The 19,285-nt window shown below is 49.3% G+C and overlaps 1 protein-coding gene across 3 annotated transcripts in view; it reads right to left on the bottom strand.

The window, feature by feature from the left end:
- Positions 1-19,285, bottom strand: part of Rptor (regulatory associated protein of MTOR, complex 1) — a 298,642-nt gene that overhangs the window by 78,408 nt on the left and 200,949 nt on the right. For all 3 annotated transcript variants that reach the window (NM_001134499.2, XM_087571026.1, XM_087571028.1), the window contains 2 exon segments: positions 3,211-3,312; positions 9,125-9,200. In NM_001134499.2, coding sequence (NP_001127971.2) covers positions 3,211-3,312; positions 9,125-9,200 — 178 coding nt within the window.

Genomic DNA, 19,285 nt, shown 5'->3' with positions numbered 1-19,285 from the left:
TAGCACATTTTCTGTTTCTTCTGTTGATTTATACCTTTTAAAAAAACTGAGGTCCGGGCTGGAGAGATGGCTCAGAGGTTAAGAGCACCCGACTGCTCTTCCAGAGGTCATGAGTTCAATTCCCAGCAACCACATGGTGGCTCACAACCATCTGTAAAGAGATCTGATGCCCTCTTCTGGTGTATCTGAAGACAGCTACAGTGTACTTATATATAATAAATGAATAAATCTTTAAAAAAAAAAAAAAAAAAAACTGAGGTCCAACATGAATTAAAATTATTTTAAGAATAATTGGATATTTTTAGGTGTTAATTTGTACTTCAAAAAATTAAAAAGTGGGGTCTGAAGATTTACTTTGATAGTTAAAGAGTACTGGCTGCTCTTACAGAGGATCTGGGTTCAATTCCCAGCACCTACAGAGTGGGCCTCAAGCATCTGCCACTCCAGTTCCAGAAGATCTGGTATCTTCTTCTGGCCTCTGTGTGCACTGAACATGTTGCACAGACATACAGGCAGGCAAAACACGCAGGTACATCCATACACACACATACATACAAATAAATCGTTTCTTAAAATTAATAAACAATCAAGAACCAAGCTTGTCTGTGGAGAGCAGGACTGAATAGCAAACTAGAGACAGGGCCTGCTAAGGTGACCCATGTTCATCACATATAAATTATGCTCAGGTTTTTGCCTGAGACATGAAGAGAAACTGAGGTTCTAGTGGGCCAGGACCCCCACCTATAGCAGGGACTCAGGAACTTCTCAGGGGCAGTAGCATCATGGCGTGCAGGGTAGGACTGTGGCACCTGCATTGTCCTGAATCCTGACAGCAGCCTTGTGCTTCAGGCCCAGACTAAGTCTGAAGAGGCCCCGACAGCAAACACACATGGTGAAAGGCATGATTCGCAGCACCCACGAGTTAAGAGAAGAACTCTGCCCTGTGAATCCATTCTGGCCTCTCTTGTTGACTTTCTTTCTCCTTCTGTCTGGTGCCTCTGCCCAGCTGCCCCAAGGAGGAGAAGGCAGTCACACTGAGTCCTAGGCAGAACCATACAAAGCTAGGAAGGTCCACACGGTGGGACTGCTTCTTGCTGTCAGCAGTCACAAGTTGGAGGATAGCAGGCTGATGTCATTTTTAAAAGACAGAAGATCCTGAAGCTGGTTGGGAGAGGTCAGGGCCATGTTACTGTTTGATGGGTCACAACGCAACAGAACTGACTGAACCTTACTGCGGCTACAAGCCGTCAGCTGATGCCTCTACTGTGGCTTAGGGAGCGGCAGGACCTGAAGGAAATCACTGCAGTCTGTGTTACGGTCTTCCTCCTTCTCTAACAGAGCTGGCCCAGGCTTTGGCAACAATTAAGGTTTTCAGGACAAAGCTAGGAAGGTAACAAATTGAGTGAGGCCAGGTAGGCCTCATGGGGCCTGGAGCCCTGCGCACTCCCCAGCTTCTGTCCTGTCCTTTGTCTACCCCAGGTTTGTTCATCAGGGCTCGTCCCTGGAGTCAGACCGACCCTGGCCCAGGAGGCAGAGCCTGGGATGCGTCGAGGAACTGCTGCTTACGTTTGTCTGACAGACCCCATGGAGGATGGCTCCTGTTCTATCACAGCCATTGCTCCATGTTTGGCATCAGAATGGCTCTAGATAGGGGTCGTCACTTTCCCTGAGAGAATATGGCTTGTAAATGGCACACGAAACATCTGGTCGATAAAGGACCCACACTGCTCTGCAGCCCTGCTGCACAACAGGCAGGTTGGAGAGAGAGCTGTGTGCTGACCCAGGGGCCCCAGAGGCGGGGCAGTGCTGCTGCCATCACTGGAATCACGCAGGCGCCTCACCTCTCTAGGCCTTATCCTGTTGTTTCTTCTTTGTTTTGGAAATGTTTGGTTATAGTTTCTAGCTCCCTGTGCCGTTCTAGGACTAAAACTACTTTAGACACATGCCAGAGGAGCACACGTAACAAGAGCATTACCTCCGCCTGACCCAAGGTCACTCTAGAAAGTTCCCAGTGCAGCAGGGGAACAATAGGGACAGACAGGCTACTGTTAACTCTGTTACATGGACTCTTCCTTCTTGCCTCTTTTTTTTTTCCTGGCTGGGATTTCCACGGCTTTAGATGGGGAGAAGCCCAAGAATCACCTCCCGAGGCTATGAGGCTGGCTGACCTGCGGGAGACTCTGGGCAGGTATGGTGGGGACGGGGTAGGGCTGTGATGTGTTCTAGAGAGAGAGACTTTTGAGCTGTTGTTGCTCTGAGCATTTGGCACAGTGAAGACAGATGGTTGTTTACCACAACGTGAGTAGCAGCCCTATTCAGCAAGCATAAGGCCTTCTTAGAAGGAAGCAAGGCCAATGTTCTTAGGCAGCTGGAAATCAGACTATGGCCCATTTTATAGAGGAAAGTAACTTGATAAGTGCTTTGAGAGTGACAGCCCCATCGCAGGCCCTTGGCAGGTTCTGCCTTTCCCACTGGGAGGGGAGCCTGCCCTACTCCTCCAAGGATGTAGGACGGCCTCCTAACCTTCCAAGTTGGTACCCTTCTCAGGATTTCCACAGCTTCTGCCTGAGCTCATCTGCCCCTGAAACTTGATAAGTAGTATTTTCTGGCCTTTACACTAAGTTACCAACCCTAGGTGCCTGATCTGGTCAATGGTCCCAGGGTAAAGGTCTTTTCTTAGTCACAACTCAGATCATCTGTCTCTCCCACAGACACACGTTTAAGATACAACCTTGGTGACTTATCCACCCAACTGTGATGACAAATCTGTCATTGTCCATCTCTGTCCCATGCTATTCTAGTAACTAGAAGTCAGCAGGCAAAAGTGCTGACCAGAACCAGCAGCAGACCAGTTTGCACATGAATTACAGACACGGAGAAGCTGCTGTTTCTTACGAGGACCACAGCAAGGAGAGCTGACGGCAACTGGTCTGACCGTGCTGCTCTGGTGTGGGTCAGGAGAATAAATGTTGCAGCCCAGTTAGGACCTGCTTGGTGCTTCGCCTTCTCTCACAGGGCGTTTACATCTCATGCCCTTCCAAACAGCAGGAGGTGGTGATGCCAAGTTCTGCACCACAGCAAGGTTAGTTGGCCATGGTATTTCGTCAGGTCCTAACATGTAAGCAGGAGGAGGGAGGAGTGGCGATCTATCCCAATCTATATTTAATTGGACGGGTGTCTCCGTTGGACTCGTGGGAAGGAAGCACTGACCTGTAGGACGATGGGCAGCTGCTCGGGGGGGCTCCTGTTTTCCACACCCATGGTGAGCCACACCTGGAATGCCGTCAGCTGCTCAGCAAAGAATGGGCTGTGCTGTGGGGAAAGCAAGGAATGGTTAGGTGGCAGGCTTCTTCACACCACTCTCACCTCAGTTCTGACAGACAGGGCAGTGACCCCCAAACTTCCAACTCCTTCATCTAACCCTGACCAGAGAAGAGAAGCACAGCTTTGCTAGCTGTGGGGCTAAAGCCAAGGGAAAACACTATGTCAACCACACAGCATAAAGACTGCACAGGCGGTCACATGAGCACTCGAGCGCTGGTGACTGGGCCAAGCCTCTCAGGTGACCTTGTCAGCAGACCAGAAGAGAACAACCAGGAAGAACTGAGGGATGTCATGTAGCTGTAACCACTCATCCTGTCTTCCATGACAGATTGTACACAGATACACTGCCGTAGGTCTAAAATGGGTCCCATGAGCCAAGGACCAAAGTGAGAGTTGGTCAGGAGCGGCCGAGTCCTGCTCCATGGCAGGCTTATACTGTGGACACTGTGCTAGCCTTTGTCCCCCTCTGCTTTCCCTTTGCTGGGCCAGCTGACCCGAGCCAGGGGGCCTTGTCACTTGAGTCTGCTCAGTGAGGAAACAGCAATCTTCACGCTCAAGGGTGTTTACACCCTCCTTTATAAAGACCCCAGAGCCGGCAGGAGGCATCTCTATCTCAGCTGGCTATCCCAGGCTTCCTGATGTCTGGGACATTCCTCCGGGCCTCTCTTCCAACCTTGATAAACACCAATTTGAATGGAGTTCTAATTCCTTCCTAGGTAGAACCTGCTACTTCTGTTAATCCTGAAGACTAATATGTATACTATTTAGTCAAGCTGACACACAGAATTACTTACAAACAACACACATACAAATAAAACAAAACCAGAATTTAGTTGTGTGGCTTCAACAATGGTAAGATTCATAATTATACAGAAGTCAGCATTCAGCAACTCAGTGTACAACTCTCCCCTAGCTCAGTCCACGCAAAGGTCCTCTGAAGAAACACACAAGTGACCATAGCATATGCATGAAAACACAAAAGGTCAGAGGTAACTAGGGCAATCTTGGAAAAGAACACAGTTGGAGGACAGACTAGCAGCTTCAGTAACATCTGTAAATGCTCAGAATCAAAACTAGTGCCTGGAGAAAGTGCCCAGCAGAGCAGAGCAGAGCAGAGAATCTGGAAGCAGCTCGCACATTCACCAGGTCCAGTATGAGGACACTCAGAGCAGACACCACATGGGCAGTAAACACCTGTTGCTTCAGCCCATACCTCCGGTGCAGGGATTATGACTGGCAGAGCTCTGAGTCAAGATGGCTTTGGACAAGGCAGTAAAGGCCCTAATTATTAGAAAAATTTTACTAAGCAGGAATTTGCTCAGCATGAAAAAAAAGGTAAAACATGAAAACGTATTCTGCAGAGTAAGAGATATTCACAGTGAGACAAAGAACTTCAACAGATCCACGCCAGCTCAGCAAAAGATGTACAAAGATAGACCTCCAGAAGTGGAATGACACTGCCAGTACTGGGAACACACGTCACTCTGCACAGAACCAGATCCTGCACAGCACAAGGGCTACAAACCAAAGACACTGTGAACAGCTATCTAGTAGCATCCAGTAAACACACATACAAGTTGGCGCTGTCCTACCAGCACCTCAACAAACAGCTCTGTGCTCCCCGAGCATTCACAGGAATCAGCCACACCCAGGGATGTTGTCAATGAGGTCTGTAATGAGCCCACAATTCAGAGGATAGTGTAGGAGAGTACTTCCCCAGATTCCAGAAGTGAAGGTAAATATCTTAGTATAATACAGTAAGAAGAATAGACTCTCACAACAGCAGCATTTTAGACAGCTTTGGATGACGGACTACCCTTTCGCCTCAAGCTGCACAGTCCGTGGGCCATGCAGCACCAACTGTGAGGATCTCAAATGGACTCTCAAAACCTACACTGGTCATGGCATGGGAAACAGTTTGGAGCCTGCAGACACCAGCACTCTTTCTTCCGTGGAAAGGTCTCACAGGCCCTATCAAACGTGATGGAAGAAGTCAGCCACAAAGAGCACACACGCCCTGTAGGCCTCAGGCAGGCAGCAAACAGGCAAAGCCTGCAAAGGGAAGGAGCTGCTTGCTGTGAGGGCTGGGCACGAGTGCATGTAGAGTGGGGGAGATTCACTAAGCCACACATTGATGACGCATATGACTCTGTACATGTATTCTAAACATTCAAAACAAGTGGAAAGAAAAAATAAAAAACACTACAGCATGGTCCAGATCATGCCCCTAAACTCAGTGTTCCCTCACTGCAGCACACGGACTTCCTGAGGTCAGAGATAACAGAGTGAGAGCCCTGGCAAAGACACCGGGCACGGGAACACAAGTGCTCAGACTGAAAGGAACAACACACAATGTACCATCCTGGGAGCTGAAGTCTCATTCCTAAGCAGAGGTAAGCTAAGGATCTGAAGACAAAAACATTCAAGTCTTTTTAGAGGGGAGTGAAGGGGGTGTTTAGAGACAGGCTTTCTCTGTGTAGATCAGGCTGGTCTTGAACTCAAGAGATCTGCCTGGGATTAAAGATATGCCACCATTACCCAGCAAGATGGAACTCTTCTTTTTAAAATTTTACTCTCTCTCTCTCTCTCTCTCTCTCTCTCTCTCTCTCTCTCTATATATATATATATATATATATATATATATATATATATATATATATATATATATATATATTACTTTATTTATTTTATGTATATAAGCTTGCATGCCAGAAGAGGGCATCAGATCTTATTATAGTTGTCTGTGAGCCAACAGGTGGTTGCTGGGAATTGAACTCAGGACCTCCGGAAGAGCAGCCGGTGCTCTTAACCACTGAGCCACAAGATTTCCAGTTCCACAAGATTAAAGTCTTAATGAGATTTTTGCAAATATCCATCTGCACCAAAAGGCCCTGTCCCTCCTATGGAGAGCACAAACCCCTGAGCCATTCTGGTTTGCAGGGAGGGTAAGAACAGAAGTATAGGCATCTGCCATGGTCTGCCATGAGCCAAGTGCCATTCTCTATAGAGGTTTATGACTCCCAAGGAGACTTGTTCCTGTATCACACAGTTTAGGGAAGGCAGGCACAAAGCTTTTTGTTTGGAATCTGAGCAGTGGATGCTATACGCACCAGGGAAAGACAAAAACAAAACAAAACAAAAACAAAAACACCAAAAATACCCTACAACCCATGCAATACACGGATATACAGATAGAAACATGGATACACACATATACACAGACACAGACACACACACACACACACACACACACACACACAGGCACGCGGAGTGAGAGAGAGGAAGAAAGGGACAAACATGTTGTGGTTTGCCCTGGAGTTATCTGTATTTTGATGCTAGTTCTACTGCCCCAAGGACGGCTGTCTAGTCACATACTCAGGACTAAGGTGACTTCACCAGAACCTTCTCCCCACTGAATCTGTAAAATACAGGTGAGGGGCAGGTATAGGATAGAAGGAGGCCTGTCATTGGATGAGAAGGAAGGATGGGTGGGAGTAAAGTTTGAAGGAAGAGGAGGAAGCTGGAATGGAAAGGAGGAAGAGACAGGAGGGAGAGGGAGAGAAGCCGTGGCAGGACAATATGGCAGGTGACATTAAGATTCCATGCTGTGCCTTTACAGGTTGTTACGAATGTTCTTAAGAGATGGATGTGTATTGGGTTTTGTATGTTTAGGTGGGCAATTATATCTTACCAATTGGGCCAAAGGTTATTGTGTTGTGTGTTCTTTCCTGTGTAAGGGAGTGTGCGGTGGCTGGTCTGGGCTGCCACAGAGTTGGGATGTGTGTTTCTGGCACCTGTCTTGGGAACTAGATGGGTAGAGAGATGTCTGCCAGGCTCAGAGAGAGGCCTTAGGCAGTGATATGGGATGGAGCAGAGCGGGTGAGACGCTTTGCTGACTGAGATGAAGATGTCTATCTGATATCATGGGCACTGCGGTGCTGGACCTAGCAAGGTAAAAGACAGCTTTTTTATTCTTTATAGTTTTACAACAGCACAAACATACATACATGAACACACAGCGATCAGGCCAGATGTAGACACACACATACACAGACATATAGACAAATACACGGTGAGTGAGAGGAAAAGAGACAGACACACACATAGACAGATACAGACATATATACACATACGGACATACAGACATAGAGAGAGACAGACAGACAGACAGACACACACACAGAGAAACACACACGCACATACACACATAGACAGGCAAATATAGACATATACACACTGTATACACACAGACACACAGAAACATAGACACAGACAGACAGACAGACAGACAGACACACACACACACACACACACACACACAGAGACCCAGGCTACAGACACAGGGGACCCTGCATGAAAAGTAACAGCAGGGGGTTGGGGATTTAGCTCAGTGGTAGAGCGCTTGCCTAGGAAGCGCAAGGCCCTGGGTTCGGTCCCCAGCTCCGGGAAAAAAAAAAAAAAAAAAAAAAAAAAAAAAAAAAAAAAAAAAAGAAAAGTAACAGCAGGACTCAGTGGTGGAAGAATGGTCCTAGAGTCCTTCCAACTTTGCTCTAGACCTCAATGTTTATGTAGTAAAATGTTCTCTTCCTCTACCCAAACAAGCGACAGACAAAGAGTAGAACGATATTAACAAAAGGGACCAAGAGATCTTTAAAAGACTTTTGCCCCATCATTTTAATCTCTAGTCACACCTGGGGAGCCGGCATAGCCTATGGACACCAAGCGTGCAGTGTGCACCCAGGCCCAGGCCCAGGCTCGATTCTGCAGCAGGATGCTGGCAAGTCAATGGCCACACACACAGAAGGAACAAACACCCCAGCTGAGAGCAAAGTTCCCCCAGGCTACGGCTTTCTCCTCCTGGATTACTTGTTAGTGGCTAGTTTTCTCTGGGCAGTGACTTGTACAAGAAGAAATGAACAAAAAGAGGGTCTGTCATATGTGTCATTCTTCTGTCCTATCACACATGTAACTTCTGCACTATCACACGTCTAACTTCTGTCCTAAGCACTTCAGAATCAGTAACTCATTTAGCCATCACATACTCCCTTAAGTTGGGTTTCCCCAGAATCCATTTTAAAGAGGAAACCAGGCTGTGTGTGTTGGTACACACCTTGTAACCCACACTCAGGAGGCAGAGGCAGGCGGGTCTCTGTGAGTGAGTTCCAGGACAGCCAGGACTAGATGGAAAGAGCCTGTCTCAAATGACAACAAAGGAGGAAAGCAAAGCTCAGAGAGGCCGTCTCACTGCCTCACGCACGCCCAGCACACTGCCTGGCTCTTTTTGGTCTTGAATTCCAATGGCCTCTTGAGTAGTGTGAGGTGGACCTTGTGCTGTTGACAGCCCAACCACAGCCCCACACTAGGCCTCGTGTCACCTCAGCTTCATGAATGGTGCTGTGAGCTGTGCTCTTGAGGTCAGGGGCAGGGACCAGTCCAAAGGAAAAAAAACCAAGGGAGTTCTCAGAGCTGCTAGGAAGGCTCTAGGCAGGGCCACCCACTTGTACAAGTGGATCCAGCTTGTCTGCACCTGCTCAGCGTCCACCTGCATGATCTGAGGCTGAGGTAAGTCAGGGGGGTGGAGACGGACTGACTTATGAGCGTGGCATATCAGGCTGACCACCTCAGAACCTGACGAGTCCCATGATGACCCAACCCTGAAAACTCTCGTTAGCTGCATCATTTTCTCCAGGTAGGTGAACTAATCCCCGACACTCAGAATTATGGGTGCTACAGGAAGACTAGGTATCTACAAGGAAGGAACAGGGTCCCCGGGGAGGGTCTCCCTGTAGTGGGGACTCACCCTGAAGGCAGTTCCCTCTTCGATGATGGTTGGCAGTTGAGAGAGGCAAATGTCCACAGCAAGGTCCCAGGCCTGCCTGGGGAGAGAGCAGAGGGCACCCACAGCATTACTCAAGCAGCCTTGGCAGGAGGCTTTCACAGGGATGAATCACAGGGCCATGGGGCAAACACCCTTCTTCGGGGAAGGGCTGTGTTAGGGTCCTCAGAGCTGACCAGCAGGCAGGATCGGCCAGGAAGTCTGGAGAGGAGTGGACGTGGTGGGTGCTGTGGCTCACTCCACCTGCCAAGTGCGCCACACCTCTCTTTAGAACAAGAATAAGGACATGACTCCATCGTGACCCTCCCTAACATGCAACCTGCTTACTCCGAGTATCTGGGGTTCCTGTGGTGGCTGGTGGGAGAGCCTGGGCAGTACAAGGCACTGTGCTGGAAACATCCCAGTCAGCAGAGCTGGGGTGGTGCTCTGGTTGAGGACCTGCTGTCCCAGAAGGCCACGTGGTGCCAACATGTTCTGCACCCTGAACTTCTAGGATGCTCAGGCCCTAGCACTCTCTTGCCTTCATGGCTATGACTTTGCCTGGGCCCAAGAGGCTTAAAGCTGTGTTGGTAGCACTGAGCTAAAAGAGGACAGGCAGATAGTCTCATGGCACTGGGTACTACTCAGCACTGACAATGGCTGACACATCCTTGACAATGCATCTGTGCTCAGCAGACAGCCCTGTCTGCGACCCCACCAGGTGCACGCCCACTCCCTGCTCTACTTCAAACCAGTTCTCGGACTATTCCTCCACAGTTCTGAAGCCCAGGGCTGATTTATGCAGCTTCATAAACGCTCCCACTTACATAACGGGGGACACAGGGACTCAGTGTCTGGGAGCAGACTGGTTGCACTTACATAAGGCTCTTTGCCAGATGCCCCTCCCCCAGGATCCCTGGCGGGTTGGGGAGGAGAACATTAGTGCTGTGGGCCAGGGCTACACAGGCTAGAGAGTTTAAAAGTAGGGTTTTGATCTTGGTCTGGGTATGTATTGAGTATAATTTTATTGTTTTCTTATAGTTCTTAACTTTGAATTATTTTCGGATTTAGAGGAAAAACCAGCAGCATGGTTTCCATGAAGGTAAAACTCACTGGCATGGTGCTGTTGCTGTCCCTGAGTTACTTAGTTACTAAATGCCTGTCTCTCACACAGGAAGATCCTATAGTAAGTATTGTAACACAGCCCCCAGTTCAGACTAACTGGTGTGAGCACCCGGTCCTCCAGTCCCTCTGTGCACAGCTTCAGGAATCTCAGCTCACCCTGGTTCCCTGGAAGCATCGCAGAGACGATGCAGAGCTGGCCTACCTGACGTGCATGCAGACTGTCTCTCTGGTGGAGCAGGCCTGCAGCTTACACAGACCCAGCCTGCTGATCTTCCTGCTTTACTGAGGCATTGCAGCCTTTTTGTTATCCTATGACCAAACACCTGGCAAAAAGCATTTTTGGGGGAGAGGGATTTATTTGGCTCACAGTTTGGGGTTTTCCTTCTTTCTGCAACAGCTGGTCATGTGGAGAATGGAGAGGAACAGTGGCTGGAGGCTTGAGTAGGCTGTACACAGGGAGCCAAGCATGTCCTAACCAGGGATGACAACACATCTTGTAGTCTTATGATCACAGTAGGGGTGTGTGAGCCCAAGGGTCTCGGGATGGTGGTGGGACTTCAGGGCAGCCTAGGCAGACCAGGGGTCAGTGAGAGCATCAACTCATGGCAGTCACAGTAAAAGGCGGCCACAGTGGAGTCCTAGGAGTCCCTAACTTAATCATAAGCTGGTGTAGATGGCTATACTTCCAAGTGCCACTGCCTACATTGTGTACGCAGTAATGGTGGAATATGGCTTCTGTGTCATAATGCCTTGTGGTGGGTGGCGCAGAAGATACTAGCTCTTCTAATTCTTCTCTCAGACCAAAAGAAGCTCTCCCTGGTCCCCCACTTCTAGTACCCAGGGCTACCATGGTTCTCTGTTTGTCTTCCCTGTGTGTGGGTGCATCGGAACAAGTTCTCTTCATTCCCCCTCAATGATGCGCTCAAGTGCTATTTAAAACGGACTTTTATCTTTCTTGGTGACTCCTGACCCTGGACCAGTAACCATGTCTGAAGTACGCCTGATACCTTCCAGGGAGTTTCTGGAGTCCCAAGTGTCTCTGCAGTCATTACTAGGTATCCCCTCTCAATCCTAGACCCTCTCCTGGACTCTTCCTGGCCCCTCTGTGGCTACAGGAGCCACACTAACAGACTCACTCTGGTCACCATCACACCTGCCTTTGCAGAAGTCATCAGAGCTCCAAGGCTCCTGTTTTGCTCTACCAGTAGAAGGGAAAAAACCCTGGTGGTCTTTGCAACTACGTGCATCAGACGGCTTATGGGTCCCCCAAATGCTGGTCTTTAGCATGGCCACTCAGCAGGCCTGGGGTTATAGCTCTACTAGGGCCTTGTCTTTCGAGGTACCAGCCTTACTATCCATGAAGTAAAAAGTGGTGATATCCCACTCGTGAAGTCCCTGAGGGACCATGAGATGAGTAAAAGGCCTTGGTTGATAGGGTGAGGGGCAGTCAGTCAGAAAGGCACAGCTCTTGACGTGAATTCCAAGCTGAAGCTTGTGCACATGGGCATAGCCACATGGGTGCCAATTCTCTCATCTTGGGCAGATTTTGTTTTTGGAATAGCAATCTCTTCTCCCTGGCAATTTCCTGGGAAGTGCAACGATTCCTGTTATTTCTATTTAGACTAATGAGATTGCAAGCTGGAGGTAACGGGGCACATTTTCTCTATGTCTCAATGAAGAATCGAGACAAGAATGGAAACATTTAAAATTCAGGATAGATTTAAGATGAGAAAAGTTACTCCTTCTGCATCCTATCCCCCATCCCTGCCCCACTGTCCACAGACCACACTCCCATGAGCCCTTCCCTGCTGACAGGATTAAGAGGCAATCAGGAGATAATCAAAAGTGGCTCCAACTTTGGGCAATAAATAGCTCCCAGATGCTCAATAAATGCCCGACCGCAGGCTGGTGGTGCTCGGCAGCATCAGGGGAGACGTCTAGTCTTTGTTGGGACAGAAGCAAAGTCAATTATTGCAATTAAACTCCATAAAGATGCCTTGAATTTAATCAAATGAAAAGTTTAAATTTCAGGAGCTAGAAGGGTAGAATTAGGGGAACTGGAGGCAGGAAGTGGGAAGAGTGTCTGGCAGCTGGCTGACCCGACCAGCTGGAGCCCAGCATGGGCACTTGTGGACCCAAGCAGAGAGGCAAAGTGCACACATCCATGTACTTGTGGCTCAGCTGACATGCTGCCGAGCCATTGCAATCTTGAGGCCAATACTTTCTAATACACATGTTTGAGCCTGTTTGGTGTGATGGCCTCTGCTGGGCTGTGGTCCCACCTAGGTCCCATATCTGGGAAAGCTGAACTCACACATAGTTCCTTCATCAGAAAGTTGGCTCCAGGGGCTGGAGAGGTGGCTCAGTGGTTAAGAGCACTGACTGCTCTTCCAGAGGTCCTGAGTTCAATTCCCAGCAACCACATGGTGGCTCTGTAATGGGAGCTGATGCCCTCTTCTGGTGTGTCTGAAGACAGCTACAGTGTACTCATATTCACATTAAATAAATAAATCTTAAAAAAAAAAAAAAAAAAAAAAAGAAAGAAAGTTGGCTCCAGGATTTTTCACTTGTGTGAAAGGTATGGTAGAGACTGATGAAATGAGCAAGCCAGCAAAGGGGTGTGACTTAGGGCAAAGGGAGAAGTTGCAGCCTGTCCAAGATACCAAAGAGAAGAAAACCTGGTTGAGAATGTCCAAGCCACTGGCAGACAGGCTCTACAACAGCTCCTGGACCAGAGGTGCCTCAGTCCTGGGTTGGCTCCCTGGGCTGAGGTGGAATGGAGAGAGGCACTTCCACAAAGCAGAGCATGTTGGGTAACCTGGGCACCCTCTCTGGGCCCGACAGATGACTTCAGCTTTTCCCATCAAACTGTCACATTCTATAATCATCTCGTCCTTAGCAGAACAACCGTGCTGATGAGCACAGGCGGCAGTTGATTGAAGCTGCATTCTCTCAGCTAAAGTTCAACCAATCTTAAGTCTTAATTGGAGACTCTAAGCTATGGACACAGGAAAAGAAAGCAGCTTATAAAACCCAGTGATAACAGCTGTGCTGGACATGGTTCCCTGTACTGCACCAGGGTGCATCAGGTCTCTGTGTGTCACAGGGGAGGAACAGAGGCTGGGATGAGTAAGGGAAGGTCTGCACTCTGAAGGAGAGAGGCTGGTCGGAGGTGATGGGGCAGGCTGGAGGGTGCAGGGTGAGTCTAGCTGGTCTGAACTGGACTCCCTCCCTGAACAGCAAGGAGTAAGACTTTCTAAGCTGCGGGCTGAGTCACCACCAGGAAGAGCCTGGTTTTCAGGAAATTGGCTTAGGATGGCGATCGCCCAGGCAGTGGGCTGCAGGAGAGCCAGCCTTCGAGCTAGCGTGGGCTCCATTTGCATTGATCAGTCACAGCAAAGAGCACAGGTTATCGCCAGAGAAATGCAGGCTTTCAGGACCCCTGGAATTGAGAGTGAGGGAGAACGACTCCCTGATGGCTTTGCATCAAAAATTAAACAGGAACTACAGGTCTCTGAGTATTCCATCATCGCCTCCCCACCTCAGGCAGAGTGCACAAGCTCACTGTTGTGCTTCAGCCTCTCCCCCACGAGAAATGCGGCCTCTCCATCAGCACCCAAGGACATAATAACCACCAGATTTTAAAGTATTTATTCCAAAGGCTCTTTTCTGCCTGCCTTGCCTGTGAGATCCCCTGGGATGTGTGTACAGCCGTCTATTTATGAAGGAGCAGAAGCCCTGAGCACTAAGGGAAGAGTTTCATCACTTGGGGTGGCAGACGGCAGAACAGGGAAGCCACCAGTCATCCTTCAGAGGCGAGGCCCAGCCAAGGCCTGACAAGAAGCTCAGCTCTGCAGTGGCTTGGCCCTCAAGTATAGCTATGGAGTTACAGAGGTAACGGTGGCTCCCAAGCTCTTTCTCCCTCCCTCCTTCATTTACGTCAGGTCAGGCTAGTGAGGACAAAGAAAGCCCAGGCGCCAAAGGGGCAGAAGTAGCGATGAGCCTATCTCACAGGTCTCCCATGCCCTGAGACGTGGCCTGGCAGCAGGGGAGAGGTATGGAGATGGTGGGTCTACAGGACAAGAAGTCTTGGAAACCATCTAGCCTGTGCTACAGCACAAAACCATAGGAGAAAGGCCAGAGTGTAAAGCTGCTGGGTTCTGGGAGCTTGGCCACACAAATCATTCCAGAGGAAGTTAGAGCATCTGGCAGAATGTTTCCACTGACCAAGTAGGTCCCGCAAAGGTGGCTGAAGGAGCACACTCTAGATCTGTAGGGTAAAAGTGCTGTGCCAGGGACCAGCGTCTTTCTCGTCTGTGGGCATAAATGTGCTGTGAATTACTCATAAGGAACCAGAGGTCACTGACAAGATTGAGTGGCTTCCTTCACATTCAGCTTAGTCTAAGCAAAGAAAGCTAAGCACAGGAGAAACCCTGGGGCAGGTGCTTGTGCCTCAAGACTTCACATGTCAACCCCTACCTTGGGTGGGATGATTCTCTCATACAACCCCCACCACAACGGTGTCATGCTATTATAAAGTTTTCTAGTCTTCCAGAAGCTTCTCTCATGCTTAGACCTCCAGACTCATTCACAGCTCAGATCCCAGGGAGAGTACTTGGTAAGATCTATGTTGAAATGTGGACATCTCAGCTTAACATACAGGAGATTCTGGAACAAGACTCACAACCAGATTTCTCAAGTAGCACATTTCTTAGTAACAAACGCTGAGAAACCATCCCACAGCGCACAGGCTGGTGGTGAAGCAGTAGAGGCTAGTCTCTGGGAAATACAAGTAAGACTCGCAGGGCCCAAGAACGAGGTAGAAAGAAGGCAACAGTCACTCCCTGTTCATGCCTGCCACATTCCTCCTCAGGCCAGAAATACATGAGGTGGTCCAGTGCTGCCCTGACAACCAGGGAAGTGGAGAGCTTTTCTGAGAGGGGGCTTGGTGTACATGGAGCCTCTGAGACCCAGACAAGCTTTGTCAAATAACGTTCCAAACTGAAGGGCCAGCCAAGGCAGCCTGGCCAGCAAGCAAGCCGCACTAGGCAGTGGAAGCAGTAGGCAAGGGGACTCTATTTCACTGTTAGTATAGCACTCACACATAAGGACTGGGGAAGAGGATGACTAACCATTCAACTAGCTTCTCTGAAGGTTGGGGTTACTTGGTTTCTCAAGGGTTTTGGTGGCAGGGAAATATCTGGGAGAACTGGGTTGTGAGCACTGGGCCAAGCAGAGACTACTGAGACAGCTCTTTACTGAGGTCAGGCTTACCCCCTGGGTCCTGAGGTTACCTCGGCCCATGAAATCCAGGAGGCTGCTAAGCCCTGATCAGTGTTGCTGTGCTGGCCCTGTCAGTAAAGGCCCCAGCCTGTCCCCAGCTCAATACAGTCTCTCCAAGAGTCAAACACAAATTTCTATACTGGTCATTGGTCAAAGTGGCCTCACCATGTAATTTCCAGCACAGAATGGGATTGACTAGTGTTTACTCTCTCACTCCACTCACGCTAGCCCTGTCAGTCCTGAAACCTCCCCAGAGAACATGTGTCAGAGGCATGCAGTCTCTTCCTGGAATCCCATCTCACTGGCTTCTGTAACTAGAACTCTTCAAATGTACTTATTGGCACTTCTCAGCATAGAGAATGGAGCTATGATGTCAGGCAAAAGATTTCAAATTGGATAAGATTTTTAGATACTGTCTGTTCAGACTGCATGGGCTCAGGAGGGAGGGAGCTGGCCAGAGGCACTGGTGGCACCTTCTCGTCGCTGTATACAGTACTTCATATCTAGGATGGCTGCTGTGCTGAGGTGAGGGGCAACCTGGAGCCTGTGTCTTGACAGGCAGATTGTGAGTCCATGGATATGGTTGGTTTGCATCTAAAATGTGTTTGAGAATACTGTATTAGATCTCAACATAACCAAATCAGGTGATGGTACACGAAACACTGATTTTTGGCTACTTACCAGAGAATGAATGGTCTGATCGATTGGTTTTGTGACAGGGTTAATTTGATGTTGTGGGCTGCAGCTAGGACTTGGTCACAGGACTTGTACTGGCTATGCCTTCTGGATGTGCATTTGTGCTGTTGGAAAGGTGTACCCCATGCATGCTCCTCCCCAGGCTGCCAACGGTCCAGTTGCCCTCTTCCTCCCTCCTCTCTGTTGAGTTCCATGGCAGACTTACTGCCACCGAGTCCTAGCGCACACTCGGGTCAGCCAAATGGCACCTATATCTAACACCCACATGCAGGACACACAGGCTCTGAGTGAAAAGGGAATTAAATGGGGGAGCTGAGACCCCAACTCTGTTCAGGCGATAAGTGCGCGGTGTGTCCTGGGCATCCGTGTTCTTCATCAGTGCATGTTCCTTGAGTCTCGTCCACAGGTGAGGAGCATGCCAGTGTCAGGGTGTCAGGGTGTCAGGGGTCTTTCCTCTTAACAGCCCACCCAGATCATTTCTCCTTGAAGCCACTGTCTATTCTGTGCAAGACCCTCTTTCCTAGAGGCCATCCCACCACCCAGTAGAACTGAGCAAGGCAAGCCCGTGGGAGGCTGAGGCCTGAGGTCTCAGCCAGCAGGTACTGTGTGCCTTTGGACAAGTCACACCCTTTTGGTTCCTCATCTTCCTAGGTGCAAAGTTAAAAAATCCTGTGCATGGTGAGAACCAGTGAAGCTGTGTGTAGATTTCAGGGAGGACTTACAGGTGCTAAGTAAATGGCAGCCATTTTCTCCCTTACTTGAATGCCAGCTCTTAAACCAGCACCCCAACAACCTCCTGTTCCTATGATGCCAGCAGCTACAGGACACTCTGCCACCAAGTCCTGTTAATACTCTGACCTCTCATCATCATTGCCTAATGCATCTCTTGGTTCCCAACAGTTCCTTCCCTGGCCAACCAGTGCAAAGAGACCCCTAAGAATTCAAAAGACAACGGAAACGATATAAGACCAAAGTCACTTAATGCTGTTCCTCCTGAGCTAGACTACCTCTAACTCATCAGACACTGCACAGTGGTCTTGCAGGAGCCAGCCCTCCCCCAACCCCCAGCATGGTTTTGATCTCTGCAATCCCTGCTGTAAGCAACACAAAAGAGAAGCTGACACCTCAGCAGACACCCAGGACACCAGCAGCAGAAGGAAAGGAGGAGCTGGACCATGGTCCCTCACCACGTCAGCCGGAGGCTTGGGCCAAGGGAGAATGAGAAAGGTGCACCCTGGTCTACTTTCTACACCAGGTGCCCAGCCTGCAGCAGCTCATGGAGCTAGAACTTGCCCCACAACCTGTCTCCTGGATCTGGATGGCTTTCCCTGTTGCTGTCACTATGCTGGGTGGAGGATTAGGCCTTGTTGCAGATGTCAATTACAATGAAGGCAGTGAGCACCAGAGTCTTGACTACCATAGACCCTTGCAGGGCGCACCCAGCCATCGCATCAAGTACAGGGGCTATGTATCTACTCTCACAGGAAAACCCTGCTTGCGGTGGGAGTCTCACTGGCACGTACAAAATTCTGTCTAATGGATGAGAATTAACAGCCAGCTTGGGATTCTAATAAGCCCTTTCCACATCATTTGGAAAATATCACATGAGATCAAGTCTAGGTACAAAACCTTAGGGAATTTGCTAGTTATGCTTTGATCATGCAAAGAAAAGCCCATTATTTCTTAGGTTTGTTTCTAAGTTTCATTTTATGACAAATAATGCCTTAACTATAATGATTCAATTAAAAAACCAGCACTTACTGTTTCAAAGGAATAGGAAATCTCCAAAGAGGCCTTTAATTTCAAAGGAATCTCCAGCAGTTTTTAAGAGGTGAGTGTCACTGCTGTCCTGTCTGAAGCCTGCTGTGACTCTCTTCAGCCTTTTCTGTGTATGACAGAGACTGTGGCATGGAGAGCAGTTGTACTGTGGACACATGCAGTGTCATTTAATGTGATATTTAACATATATTTTATATAACAATATGAGAGAGACAGAAACAGAGAGGCAGAGACCCCCTACCCCTTGGTGCTAGGCTGGGGAATCCTCAGCTTGCACTTTTGTCAGGAATGTTGACAGACACCGCCAGCCTTCTGGAGTGCCCTGTCTCTCACTGTGCCTTATCTTAGACCTGCTGAACTAGGCTTCTTTGGTGGACCATAGAGAGCTGCAGGGCGAAGTGAACTGGGCAGGGCTAGGTGCAGGTGAGGAAGGCAGGAAGAGGCGGGGCACAGGAGCTGCAGGAAGTCACAAGGGTAAGTGGAAGGTAGCAGTGAGGTGTTGAGTAGGAGCAGGCTGGTTTGGCAGGGTCAGGGTCAGGGTCAGGGATAGAGACCATGACCAGTAGCATTACAGCAAGGGTGAGGTCTCAAGTCAGTGGCTCTGGTGCCTGGCATCAAGGGGAGGAAGCGCCAAGATGTTTGACCAGTTTGGAGAACAGGCATTGCCAACTCCTGGTCACCTCCAACACCCAGTTAGAAGGAAGAATGTTGGGCTCTTATCCAGCAGGAGGGTGAAGCTGGCTGGGAAATGGACATACGGAACAGGCTCTGGGGCTCGTGGGCTCTGGGGTGGACACAGTGTCCCTTCCGGTGGCCTCAGCCTAGCCAAGCTATGTGCTAGTCTTTATTCTACAAGGCCCAGCTGCTTCCTTCAACCGCTCCCTCTACTCAGACACGCACAGCCTCCAGTTGTGAGCTGTCAGCAGTTAGGAAGTGCAAAATACTCCTTAACACTCAGAGAGTCAAATGGCAGTCCCAAAGCCCCTTCCTGCTACCACAACTGGACTCACCCAGGTGTGGTAGGAACTGTGAGGTCTGAGCAGCACGATAGGGAGTGGCGGTCAGCTGCTGCTGCTGGGGCTATTTGCTCATCTGGCTGGACCTCCACATCCTTGCTGGCAGAGCTTCAGGCTTGCTAGTTCCCAGTATATATGTGGATATAGTAATATGTGATGCTTTCAGCAAGCAAGCAGTGATACCACCACTGTCAACTGTTGGCCATGAAGACCCACTCAGCTCTCTTCTGACCCCACACTTTTGTGT

Source organism: Rattus norvegicus, chromosome 10 (genome assembly GCF_021556685.1).
Source record: "Rattus norvegicus strain SHRSP/BbbUtx chromosome 10, alternate assembly SHRSP_T2T, whole genome shotgun sequence".
NCBI lineage: Eukaryota > Metazoa > Chordata > Mammalia > Rodentia > Muridae > Rattus > Rattus norvegicus.
This window is presented reverse-complemented; position numbering and strand designations above follow the sequence as displayed.